The sequence below is a fragment of the Peromyscus leucopus genome, chromosome 11 (genome assembly GCF_004664715.2).
Source record: "Peromyscus leucopus breed LL Stock chromosome 11, UCI_PerLeu_2.1, whole genome shotgun sequence".
Taxonomy (NCBI): Eukaryota; Metazoa; Chordata; class Mammalia; order Rodentia; family Cricetidae; genus Peromyscus; species Peromyscus leucopus.
The window spans coordinates 46,078,978-46,091,315 of NC_051072.1; the positions used below are offsets into that span (position 1 = coordinate 46,078,978).

General features: G+C 42.4%; 1 protein-coding gene across 11 annotated transcripts in view; it reads left to right on the plus strand.

Annotated features, from left to right (window-relative positions):
- The window catches only part of Mast4 (microtubule associated serine/threonine kinase family member 4), a 591,291-nt gene that overhangs the window by 476,238 nt on the left and 102,715 nt on the right, over positions 1-12,338 (plus strand). For all 11 annotated transcript variants that reach the window (XM_037209461.1, XM_028884811.2, XM_028884812.2 and 8 more), the window contains one exon: positions 1,449-1,537. In XM_037209461.1, the coding sequence (XP_037065356.1) occupies positions 1,449-1,537 (89 nt within the window). The remainder of the gene's footprint in view (positions 1-1,448; positions 1,538-12,338) is intronic.

Genomic DNA, 12,338 nt, shown 5'->3' on the forward strand with positions numbered 1-12,338 from the left:
GTTTTTTTGAAGATTAGGAAATAACCCTTTCAAACAGTCTATTTTATTTTTCTATTGCTGAAGATTTGAATCTAAGGTTCTCTTACAGGCTAGACAAGCACCTGATTACTGAACTATTTCCCAAGCCCTTTTTGTATTTTTTTTTTCTCTTTATTTGAGAAAGAGTCTCACTGCATTGCACATGCCGGTCTTGAACTTGCTCTGGGCTCCGGGTCAGCCTCATGTTTGTGATCTTTTGGCTTTAGTCTTCTGCATAGTTGTGATGTCACCAGCATCACCAGACCTGGTTGAAGACATTTTATATGAACCCTGAGGTGTCAATCCCTTCATCTCTTTTAGAGGCTTTCAGGAGGCTGGCCTCACCGGGGCCTCCTGTGAATTAAGACTCTGCTAGTTTACGAAGGGGAAAGGTGGTGCCTGCGTAGACTCAGGGTGCCCTGCACACTTCTGCCAAGTACAGTCAAGGCTTACGAAGGGGAACGTTGTGCCCACGTGGACTCAGAGTGCCCTGAGCACTTTTTGGTGAAGTTGAGGAGGTGTCACTTTGGATTCATTACTCTTTCTGGATACTACCCTGGTCAAGGAGAATAAATGGGCTAGTGTACATTGAAAGAAAGCAAACAAATGCAAGAAAATATCCACTTCACCATCACCATCACCAGGGTTTGTTTTCGCTATTGTCTTTGATGTTGTGCATGTTACTCTGAAATCCAACTATTCATCTGATAACTCTCTTCTGATAGAAATGGGAAAAGTAGGTGCCTTGTATCCATATATATTAATCCATTTACTGGATGTTCAAGTTCCAGCCAGTAGTTAAGTGTGCTAATGAGAAGATGCCATCACTGTGGTTTTAAAACACTGGAGGGCATTTTTCTGTTTTCAAACATGTACCTTATAAGGAATTTGAATGTATTATACAAGATGAAAAATGAGTGAGGGGTGAGCTACATTTATTGTAGGTATCGCCTGTTTTATTGACAGAAGACGCAAATATGAAATTTGTCTAAATAATTAGATTGTTAATTAGTGCATCATTGTAAGATGAATGGCATTCCACTTCATTGCACAGGGTTTCATATTAGAAATTTCGTATCAACAAAGATGCTACCTGCGGTTCGCTAATCCGAATCCTTAATTTATCACTTGTGTGTGTGCCCTGGCACATACTTGTAGATGCAGATATGAGCTGAGAGAAGACATTTGATCATGGCTCTGTGCTGTGGTGAGGAATATTGATGGTGCTATGCTGTATGAATACATTACGGTTTTTCACATTCAGGGGATAGGTTTCAATCACGTGTTAGTGAGCAGACGATCATTGTCCGTGCTGTTAGCAACGGCATGAGGAGGTCCTGGAGGGTGTGCATCATTGGTGTCAGCTTTGAATAAACATGCTCAAATTTGATTGGTGTTTTTCTTCACCTGGTTTTCCTTTCCCTTAACAGTTGCCGAACAAGCAACCGGAAAAGTCTGATAGGCAATGGACAGTCACCAGCATTGCCTCGGCCACACTCGCCTCTCTCTGCTCATGCAGGTAACTGATGACTCGGTCCGGAGTCTTGTCTTGTTTCTTTTGTTACCTTTAAAAAAGCAACCCAGGGCTTTTGAAACCTGCAGGTCTCCCTTTATACCTTTATATCTCCCTAGGTTTTCTCCTTATTTTACTACTCAGTTGTTCTTTCTGAGATAGCAGGATGGAATTCCTTTGTATATCAAGCACTTTGTAATTAAGTTTTCTCTGTTGCTAAGATGTGTAACACTGTCGGACCTGTACACCCATTTAGCAATATCATTAGGGGTTGCAAACGTGACAGTATGAGGAAGAAAAGTGTGCAGAAAGATTCAGCCTGGTCCCCCTAAAACTGAGCTTCATGTGTGGATTGAAATGGCTAGTCATTGTCAGTCCAGTGGTCCTCTACCTCCCTAATGCTGCTGCGACCCTTGAGGACAGTTCCTCATACTGTGGTGACCCCCGGTCATAGAATTATTTTCATTGCTACCGCATGACTGTAATTTTGCTACTGTTAAGAATCATCATGTAGCCGGGTGGTGGTGGCGCATGCCTTTAATCCCAGCACTCGGGAGGCAGAAGCAGGCGGATCTCTGTGAGTTCAAGGCCAGCCTGGTCTACAAAGCGAGTTCCAGGAAAGGCGCAAAGCTACACAGAGAAACCCTGTCTCAAAAAAAAAAAAAAAAAAAAAAAGAAAGAAAGAAAGAAAAAAAGAAGAATCATCATGTAAATATGTAAATATCTGCAAAAATTTCAATGCAGGATATCTGATATGCTACCCCCCCCAAAAGGGTCTTGACCCATTGGTTGAGAACTGCTGCTCTAGACCACGAAGATGCGGGAGAAGCCGGAGGTCTCAAGTCCTTATGGAATTGTAAGGAAGGTGGAAGTGTGCCTCTAAAACCACTCAGTGAAAACTGCTTTCTGTGCTTTTTATTTCAAACCTGTCTGACGTGGTGCCAGGAGGAGAAGGCTAATTCTAATCGAGAAGTCAGCACGAGTTTGAAGAAACCACTGGCGAAGATGTTGAAGATGGCTAGGATGCTGGCAGGGCGGATAGTGAAGGGATGAAAGAAAGGATTCTTAGGAGGTAGCTGGCATTTGGAATGGTCATGCTTGATATATACTAAAGAAACAGGAAAAGTGGGCACCTTGTGCCCACACCTAGTAATTGGTTTGTACTTATAATGCACTTTTAAGATATAGAAATGGCTCGGTATGCTTGTGAGAAGATGCCATTAACTGTTATTTTAATGCACCGACACCTTTCTATTAATCTGGCGCATATACTTAATGAGGAATGAAATTAGTATGCAAGATGAAAAATGAATGCTTGGTGAATCACAGAAGGATGGAAAAGCAGGCGAGAATGTTGAGGAGTGCAAAGGCTTTGGGCTTTGTGTTTTTAGGATGTAGATCTGGGCTGTAGGAGTATGTTCCGGATGGGTTCCTGAATGAGGTAGTAGCCCTGTTTCCACAGGACCCGCTGGAAATTCTAATTTGATGTGGATGGGGCCTCAGGCGATCTTGGTTTCAAGACTGAATGTCTGGCCGTCCGGCAGGCAGTCTTTGGCAACAGAGGCCTTTGCAATGCAAGATGAAGCTGCCTCGATGGGGAGAAGAAGAGAAAGACAGGCAGATACTCCTTTGGAATGACGTTTTTTTCCTTAATCATTACTAGAACTAGAAGGTGTCAAAGGGTCTGTGGGCAGTAATGGTGCTTGCCACCAAGCCTGATGACCTGGGCTTGAACCCTAGAACACACATGGCAGAAGGAGAGAGCCACTTGTCACTGTTTGCCCTCTGACCTCCCAAAATGCTTGGTTGCACCCATGTGCTTGTGCACACGCACGCATGAACACACTAAATAAATAAATGTGAAAACTGAAAACAACTTTAAAGGTGACGAGGTGAAAAGAAAAAGAAAATTGTTAAAATTATGATGTAGTAAAATGACTAGTGTCCAGAAAGGTCTCGTCCAGACAGAACTCGAGAGAAGGAGCTTGTACTCAGGGAGGCCGTTAAACTCCAGCAGTGGCATCCTTCATCATTGCCCAACATCTCAAGCAGCCGCAGCCTAAAGTTTAATCAGTTGGGAAATGGGTAAATGAACTATGATCCAGTCACACGGAGAAAACAAATTAACCAGCCCTGCACATGTCTACATGGATGAAACTCAAATATAGTATTGGGCAACAAAAGCAAATTGCAAAAGAATATTGCTTAACCATTCAACCATTCACATGAAATTAATGTGATGCTATGGGTATTGTTTTGTTTAGGAATATATAACACATGCATATACATACATATATATGATGTGTAATATGTAACAGTTATAGTCTATATATAGTATATATATACATATATAAGCTTATACATATGTAAGCTTATAGTGACAGATGAGAGAAGTAAGATATATATTTTTAGTTGAAAAATACATTTTTTTCTGTACAATAATTACGTTTTCCCTTCCCCCATCTCCTCCTAGATCCTCCCCACTCTTTCAATGCCTAACTTTCATTCTCTCTCTCTCTCTTTAGAAAATAAGCAGGCAAATAAAGAAATAAACAAACCAGAATAAACAAACAAAAAGGAAGAAAGGAAGAAAAAATATGAGAAGTGAATATACACATACACATGTACACACACCCCATAAAGTCACAAAATGAGAAACCATAGTATACAAGCAAAACACTAGTAAAGTTAAAAAAAAAATTACCAAACAAAGCAAAATGAGACGAAAAAATTTCCAAAAATACTATTGAATTTATTTCGTGTACTGCCGAGCGTAGGGCATAAATATACAAACCCTTGCGTGTGGTTTGTATACCCAGTGAGACTTCTCTGGAGAAACGAATTTTCCCTGTGTCGGTAGATGTCAGTTTGAGATAGCCTGTTGGTTATGAGTGGGAGAAAGTGTCCACTTCTCCCTCTCAGGGCTGGGACTCGAGCTGACGAGGACGTGTGCAGTCCCTGTGCATGCAGCCAGTCTGTATTTGTGTCAGTCCTGGAAGTCTGGAAGACACTGTCTCCTGGTGTAGGCCTCCATCCCTTCTGACTCTCACCGTCTTTCTGCCTCCTCTTCCACAGAGTTCTCTGAGCTCTGAGGGGAGGGGTCTGATGAAGACCTCCCATTTGGTACTGAAGGTTTTACTTGGTGGTGAGGTGTCTAGTCGGAGGTTGGTCTCTGCCATTATTTGGTGACTCCCTTTAGAGGAAAAGAGACCATTTTAAGGACCAGTTTTATGATAGTTACTTTAGAGAGCTGTGAGGGAGACAGGTAAAGAAAGAGGGTGAGGCAGTGGGCAGTTTTACATATTTCCAAAGCTATGTAGTGAGTAAGTATGCAGCTATTTAAATTATGACTGTTCATAATTGTGACGCTTTTCCTTTTGTGAGACAGGATCTCACTAGGAGGTACTGGCTGGCCTGAAACCTGCTTTGCAGACCAGGCTGGCCTTAAACTCTCAGAGATCTACCTGCTTCTCTCTCCAGAGTGCTGGAATTAAAAGCATGTGCCACAAAAACAGCTGGCTTTTAACGTTTTTGTTACATGATTGGCGTTAATAGTTGAAGCCTCCAGAGGGTCAGACAAGGACAGATCCCCTGGGGCCTGGAAGTGTGTGCAGTAACCTTTCTTTTCCTCTAGCATCCACCCTAGGACCTGGTAGTCTCACTAGGCACTAAGTGAATGATAGCTCCTGTTTCTTAAGTATAACTCAACAGTGATTGTGAGTGTGTGATCTTCCTCCTCTTTGTGGTGTTTGGGTCTCATTTCCCCACCTTCCGGTGTCTGCTCATTAGTCTTTTATTGCTTTGATTTTCTTTAGCTCTAGTAGTGAGAAGGGAGAATACGTGGTTAAGACCTTAATGGTCCTTTGTTTTGTTTTCCTATATTGCCTTAGCTTGAATTTTTTTTTCCACCTCAGCATTGGTTTTAGAGTATGATCTGAGTGGTTTGAGCAGGGAGAGGTGTGTTGCTCAGGGTCTGAGTGTTTTTCTTTGTTATAGAGCCAACAGGTTGCTACTCAGAGGCAGAAGACATCTGTCAGATGTTTTGCGAGAAGTGGCATTTATTGCAATCTGCCAGATCCCTATTTCTGTGTAGTAAAAAGGAAGAAGATGTAAATGAATAGAAGGCCAGTCCTGGCGTCTTGCTAGTGTGTGCCTTGCTACCTCCCATGTCTTACCTCTTCTCTCCTGGTACCTGTGTTGGTCCAGGGTGCTTGGTGAGGGGGGCTGGCTAGAAGCCCCCATGAAAACAACAGAAAGAAAACCTGCCATCTCTCAGGTGACATTAACCTGTCATCCAGACCCCCCCACACTTGTTTTTCTAAGGGAGGGAAATGTGGGCTGACCACTGGCACCTGCATCTTACGTACACATCCTGTGCTGATTATCTGCATTAATGATTTGTGTCAGGAGTGTTCAGCAAGAGAGAGGCATTCGTATGATGTTCCAAGGAACCAGAGGACAGTCATTTAAAAAAGAAAAAAGAAAAGTAGAAAAATGCCAGGCTCCCAGTTCTAGGAAGACTCAAAGCATTCAGTATCATTCAGAACACCCAATGGAAGACACTCGTGTATGTTTCCTGAAATGGAAGATTATGTGTAATAAGAAAAGTGAAAAGAAAAACAAGTGTGGAATGTATGTTCGTCTGTAAGTAATTGCCCTCCTGATGGCTTTAATGTACAAAGAGCTGGTATAGATGGGTAGTGAGTGGTGCGCGGGCTAATAGAAAATGGTGTAAATTGCCTCTCATGGGAGAGGAGGAGACCAAAAAAAAAATTTTTTTGACAGGTAATGTCACTGCTATCCTGAAACAAACTTGAGCCGAGAGAGTGAGATGGTGATATTTCCCTAAGTAGGCTACAGCTTTTCATTTGTTAAATCCAATAACAACAGTAAAGATGGGAAGAAAACAATCCAGCTTTCCTGCTGCAAGTGTTGATGTGAATCAGTACAGTTGTTATGTTAGTTGTCTGTAGTTTTGTTTAAAATGTGACATGTGTTCGCCCTTTGACCCAATAAATCTATAGATGGGACTATTTCTTACCTATATTCCCCTAGGACAGTAAGAAATTATACATGTTAGCATTGCTTATGACTAATAAGCAGAAAGGTAAGCTGTTATTAGTTTTCTGTTTAACCTATCATCCGGTGATGAGATGGTATATAATCAGGTCTATAAGCCAGCAGATATTGTAATAAAGGAAAAAAGATACCCAAATAAGTGGGAAAAAAATTGCATGTTGTAATTTCATCTGTATATGCATTTTAGTGTACACGTGCCCATGTATCCACTCTTGTATATCCATGCATATTCATAAGGAACCTGCTAAAAGAGAGAAATTGTGAACAGTGTTTATTTGCAGGGAATAAGGAGGTTGGGAAATTAGCATATATTAATTTATGATTAAAAAAAACAAAGCTTTAAAACTAAACCAAAAAGGAAATCAAAAACCTGCACTCATTTTCCTGTTGCCATGTAACAGATCACCAAAAAATTCACTTGCTCCAAACAGGATGCATTTCTTAATCTTGTGGTTTTGTGGAGACAGCTGTCTGGGCAGGCTTGCCTATGCTCAGGGTATTATAAAACCAAAATCAGGTGTTGGCTGGGCAGGGCTGTGACCTGAAGTCTGGGAAAGTGCCCACTTCAAGCTCATACAGGTTGCAGTGAGATTTAGATCGCGGTTGTCCCCAAAGTGGCTTTCCGCTAGAGCCTGCCCTTCTCTGCTGTGGGGCCAGCCACCGGCCCATCCAGTCAAATCTGACTTCTTTTTCTATCAACCACAGAAAATTTTTTCCTTGTAGAGGGCCCATCCAGATAATCTCTGTATTTTGGGGTCAGCTGATTTGGGGCTTCAATTACAACTGCAAAAGCCCTTAGGAGTGGTACCAGCCTGTGTTCACATCTGATTGGATAACGAAGGGATAGAAATCTTGAGGGAGACCGTCTTGAAAATTCGGCCTATTACAACATCTCTCCCATTTACATTTTAATTCAAATGTGTAACACATGGACCCAGAGAGTGGCTCTTAACCCTCAGACTAGATGGAGGCAAATAGGAGAGACCCAGGACCCTGGCTTTTAACATACCGGGGTGATAGATCTACCCCTGTTGGCCAAAATACTTATTCCTTTGTCTCTTCTGTTTGTTTTAGTGAATTTGCCAGTGGCTGTAATTCACTTACACGAGAGTTTCTGGAGTTTCTAGAGTTTCTGGGCACGTGTACACTAAAACGAGAGTTTCTAATTGGGCAGCTCGAAGAATTGTTAGTACTATAACTGCCATTATGGTTCTGAGAATGGAACCCTGAGCCTCACAGGTACTAGACTGGTACCTTCCCACTGTATTCCATCTCCAGCCCTCCAAGCATTCCTAAGGCCAGGGAATATTCCTAAAGTCTCAATTAAATTATAAATACGTCATGACATGTTTTATATATGTACTTTTATGTGTGGAATATGTACATATATGTTGTTTATGAAGGGATATCATTTCTCAAAGATCAGTCACCACTGTGTCAGTCAGCTCTGTTTGCCAGACACCACTCAGAGTTGTAACTGAGATAAAAGAGGGGAAGTCAGAGAAAGTGTGCCGTCAGCACGCAGGGGTAGACATGAAACCTCCTGACTCCATGTATTCCATGCGGATCACTCTGGACTTTGTGGCATGCGTACCTTGGATACTGTCATTTCCACATTCATGAAATCGGGGTGAGAAAACCTCTTAAGACATTATGTAAATACCTCAAGTTAAGATTTTCATTGTTGCAGAAAAACCACGAAGGCTTTCCTCGTTTGGACTTGTTTTTATATCTCCTTTTGATCCATACATGAAAATCGGCCTCGGCCTTCCGTGGTTCAGTTCTGATTCTGGCTTTATCGCTTCTCACTTTGACCACACAAGTCATTCATCAGATATTACACTAAATGGTTAGGGGTGAGGCCATGGTTACGGAGACAGCTGTGTAAGAGATGGAAACTCACTCTTCTGACACGGAGGTTAAGGATGGGATGCATGACTTCCAGGATAGGCCGGGACAGAAGAGGATAAAGGAAGAATTCGGTGTGCCAGAGCCGTCTCTGAGCCCATCACTGTGTTATAACCACTGCCGCCCTCGATGGCAGCAACAAACTTCGTATTAATCCACTGCCCCCAAACCTGGAAGATGGGTAGTTAGAGACTTAGTGGAATATTAAATCTAGGCCTTCAATGGCAACCAAGTACTTGGCAGCCCCTCCCCTTTTCCTTATATGTTTTTTTTTTTTTTTTCTTCTGGTCTTTCAAGACTGGGTTTCTCTGTGTAGCCCTGGCTGTCCTGGAACTCGCTCTGTAGACTAGACTGGCCTCAAACTCAGAGATCCACCTGTGTCTACCTCCTGAGTGCTCAGATTAAAGGCATGAGGCACCACTGTCTGACTTTTATGTGTATTTTTTATCTGTGGTCTCTATTTTTAACTTTTTTCATAGTTTAATTAACTATTACTCTGTGAGAAGACCCCCTGCATGATCTCTTGAAATCTTTTTTATTCATCTGGTAAAATGACTCAGTGGGCAAGGAAGGGTTCCTGCCGCCAAGCCTGGCCACACAGGTTTGATCTCTGACCCCCACGTGGCAGAAGGAGAGACCCAAGTCCTAAAAATGGTTTTCTCACTTCTGTGTCCATGCACGTACAACAAATAAATAAAATAAATGTAAATGTTTAAAGATGAAATTTCTCCTTACTGATTTGTGAGAAACGAGTCAGCAGTACTGATCTTTTGTAGTCTCGTCGATGTTTTCTTCAATTTGCCCTTTGTCTTTTTCCACCGTGCTTTTGACTACTAGAAATTGTCTCATTCCCTAATTTCAGTTTTTAATTGCCCAATTTGTTAGGTTTTTAAATTTTTTTCTTGACTTCTTCCATTTCTGTTATTACATACATTTTTTTTTTTTTTAAAAAAAAAAAACAAAGTCTCATGTATTTATGTAGCCCAGGCTGGCTTGAAACACACTATGTAGCTGAGGCTGGCCCTGAGCTCCTGATCCCTCTGCCTTCACTTGCTATTACAGCCATGTACCAGCACACCCACTGCTTATTCACACCCACTGCTTATTCACACTCACTGCTTATTCACACTCACTGCCTCCCTCCCTCTGTGTGCTAGACACAGTCTCAGGCTGTCAGTCTTACAGAACAAGGTGATAGTCTTCCCAAGTGATGGGCAGGTTTTTTGTTTGTTTGTTTATTTTTTTAAGCAATGGAGAGTTTTTCTGACTCTCTGCTGGGCTTGGTGGGTTAGCCCAGGAAGAAGGGAAGATTGAATTAGGCACTGAAGCAATTCTTCTCTCTCTCTGTTCCCCAGCCTTCTGGGGGTGGCTGTCCACACAGCTTCCTGGTGCCTGAGGGCTTCCATGCAGCCCACAGAGGGGAGGCTAGTACTTGTAAATCATAGTCCACTGGTGGGAAAGACTTGGTCAGTAAAGGTGGGTGTACATCGCGTACCTGTGGAGAGACGATGCTGTCAGGGTCATAGCCTTGAAGCCGCGCTACCTGCCTGCCCTCTATTTTGTGACTCTCTCGAAGGCCCGCAGCAGGTTTCCCCGGGCATGAAATATTATTTACCAAACTTTTTGAACCTATTTTCTAGATCCTTATTAAAGTGTTCACTCAGCAAGGCAGTGACCTCCTTTGGCTGCGTAGAAGTGCTTTGCCGTGACAAAACGCTGAGGTGTCTGTGTCCCTGTGCATTTGGGGAAAAGGCAGTGTGAGATCCCGTGCCCTCAGAGGCAAATTGATTATCACTCGTGATAAGAAGACGGTTTCTTGGTGCCCTATATAACCGCTTTTAAAAAAATAGTCTGTATTTAATTCTTGGGCTCCAGAGGGGTATTTATGTATGTATTTATGCCATCTGTGTATGAGTATGGGCACATTCATTCCACGGTGCACTTGTGGAAATCAGAGGACTGTTAGAGAGTTGGTGTTCTACTTCACCTTTGTGTGGGTCCTTGGGATCAAATTCAAGTAGTCAGGCTCACACTGCAAATGTTTTTATCCACTGAGCCATCTCTGAAACCCTCCAGAGACATTTGTAATATGTTCATCCATTGTTAGTAAATTGTAAAACTCAGTCTCCAGTCCAGGGCACCTTGAAGTCCTCCTTATACAATTTCCCTAAATGTTGGTTAAAATAGGCAGATCGTATGATTTTTGCCAGTTGGTTCTGATTTTTTAATTTATTTTTTATTTTATAAGTGTTTGCCTTCATAAATGTATGTGCACTGTGAGTGTATGCCTAGTTCCCTAAGAGGCCAGAAGAGGGCGTCAGATCCCCTAGGTCAAGAGGTACTGATGTTTGTGAGTCACAATGAGTGCGGGACACACACACACACACACACACACACACACACACACACACACACACTTAACCCAGGTCCCCTAAGAGCAGCAAGTGCTCTCAGACCCTAAATCTCTCCAGTTGATTCTCTTAATTAAGGTATTAGGGGACGACTTTGGACTTGTCTGATATTATTAAACATTCAGCAGGCCCCCAAACAAGACTCCTTAATTTGGTTCTTATCTGAAGGTTGTATTGCTTTACAACGAAACCCTTCTTCAAAGATTTCATAAATCCATTTCTCTGACTTATGGAAAATGCCACCTTTCTAGTCCAGGCTGCCCTCATAGCCTTTTGTTTTGTTTTGTTTTGTTTTGTTTTGTTTTGTTTTGTTTTGTTTTGTTTTGTTTTGTTTTGTTGATCTTAGCCTTTGTGCAGTGGCATTCGTTGGCTTGAGCCATGATACATCTTGCCCTTCCTGCTCAAAGAAAAAAAAAATGATAAAATCAGATGGACTGACGTCAGTCAGGCTGTTCTCCCTGTTTTACACATATATATTTCTTTGTGTTGAATCACTACTTGGGCGTACAAACCAATACCAGTATTCTTTGCTAATTCCTGTAGGCAGGCCCATCTGCCCCGTGACCTGCATTTGTCATTTTGGTCCTTGGAGCAAACTGCAATGTTTACTTGGAATCTACCCCTGATAATAATTTAATGGGTAACGTTTTTTCAGATTCCCTTAATCTGAGTACAGGAATAAAATGTGACTGTGATGGCCTTTGTTTTGGCTTTTACTTCTCTCCTAAATTATAAATTAAAGCTATGTGAAGGTGACTGCTACTGTTTGTTTGCAGCTTTCCTATGCCAGTAGAAGTGGTTTGTTGGTTTGTGTTAAGAGCCTAAGACTCTGGGCAGCCACTTGAGGAGACTTTTTTTTCTCTCATCTGTCAGCTCTTCTTTCTGTTTGGTGGTAGTCGTTGTCGGGTGTTTTTTTTGTTTTTAATCAGAATTTCAGTCTCTGTCTCTCCCTGCCCTCCCCCGACCCGTGTGAGCGCGCGCTCGTGTGTGTGTGTGTGTGTGTGTGTGTGTGTGTGTGTGTGTGTGTGTGTGTAGTCTTACATGCAGGGATGTGTTTATCAGCTGTGACCCGTCTTTAAGTTTGCTTGCTGAAGCCCCAGTTGGGTCTTAATTACATACTTTTCAAGTCAGAATTGACAGTCCTCCGTGAAAGAGGGGGAGAGGGAGCTGATCAGTGAGGTGGCTGCCAGATGTCTTGCTGAGTGCATGAAGGGGTCTAAAAGTGGTTCCCATGATGAAGGAAGCAAGGAAACAGACTGGAGGTAATAAGTAAGCATTTGGTTTGCTCATACTGAGTTGAAAGGCCCGCGAGACATCTGAGTGTTGTGTAGATCTGTGCCTGAGAGTCTGAGTCTTTGCCATGGGCATCGGCTTGGAAGTCATTTTCTTAGATGCTAGGGAAAACCTTG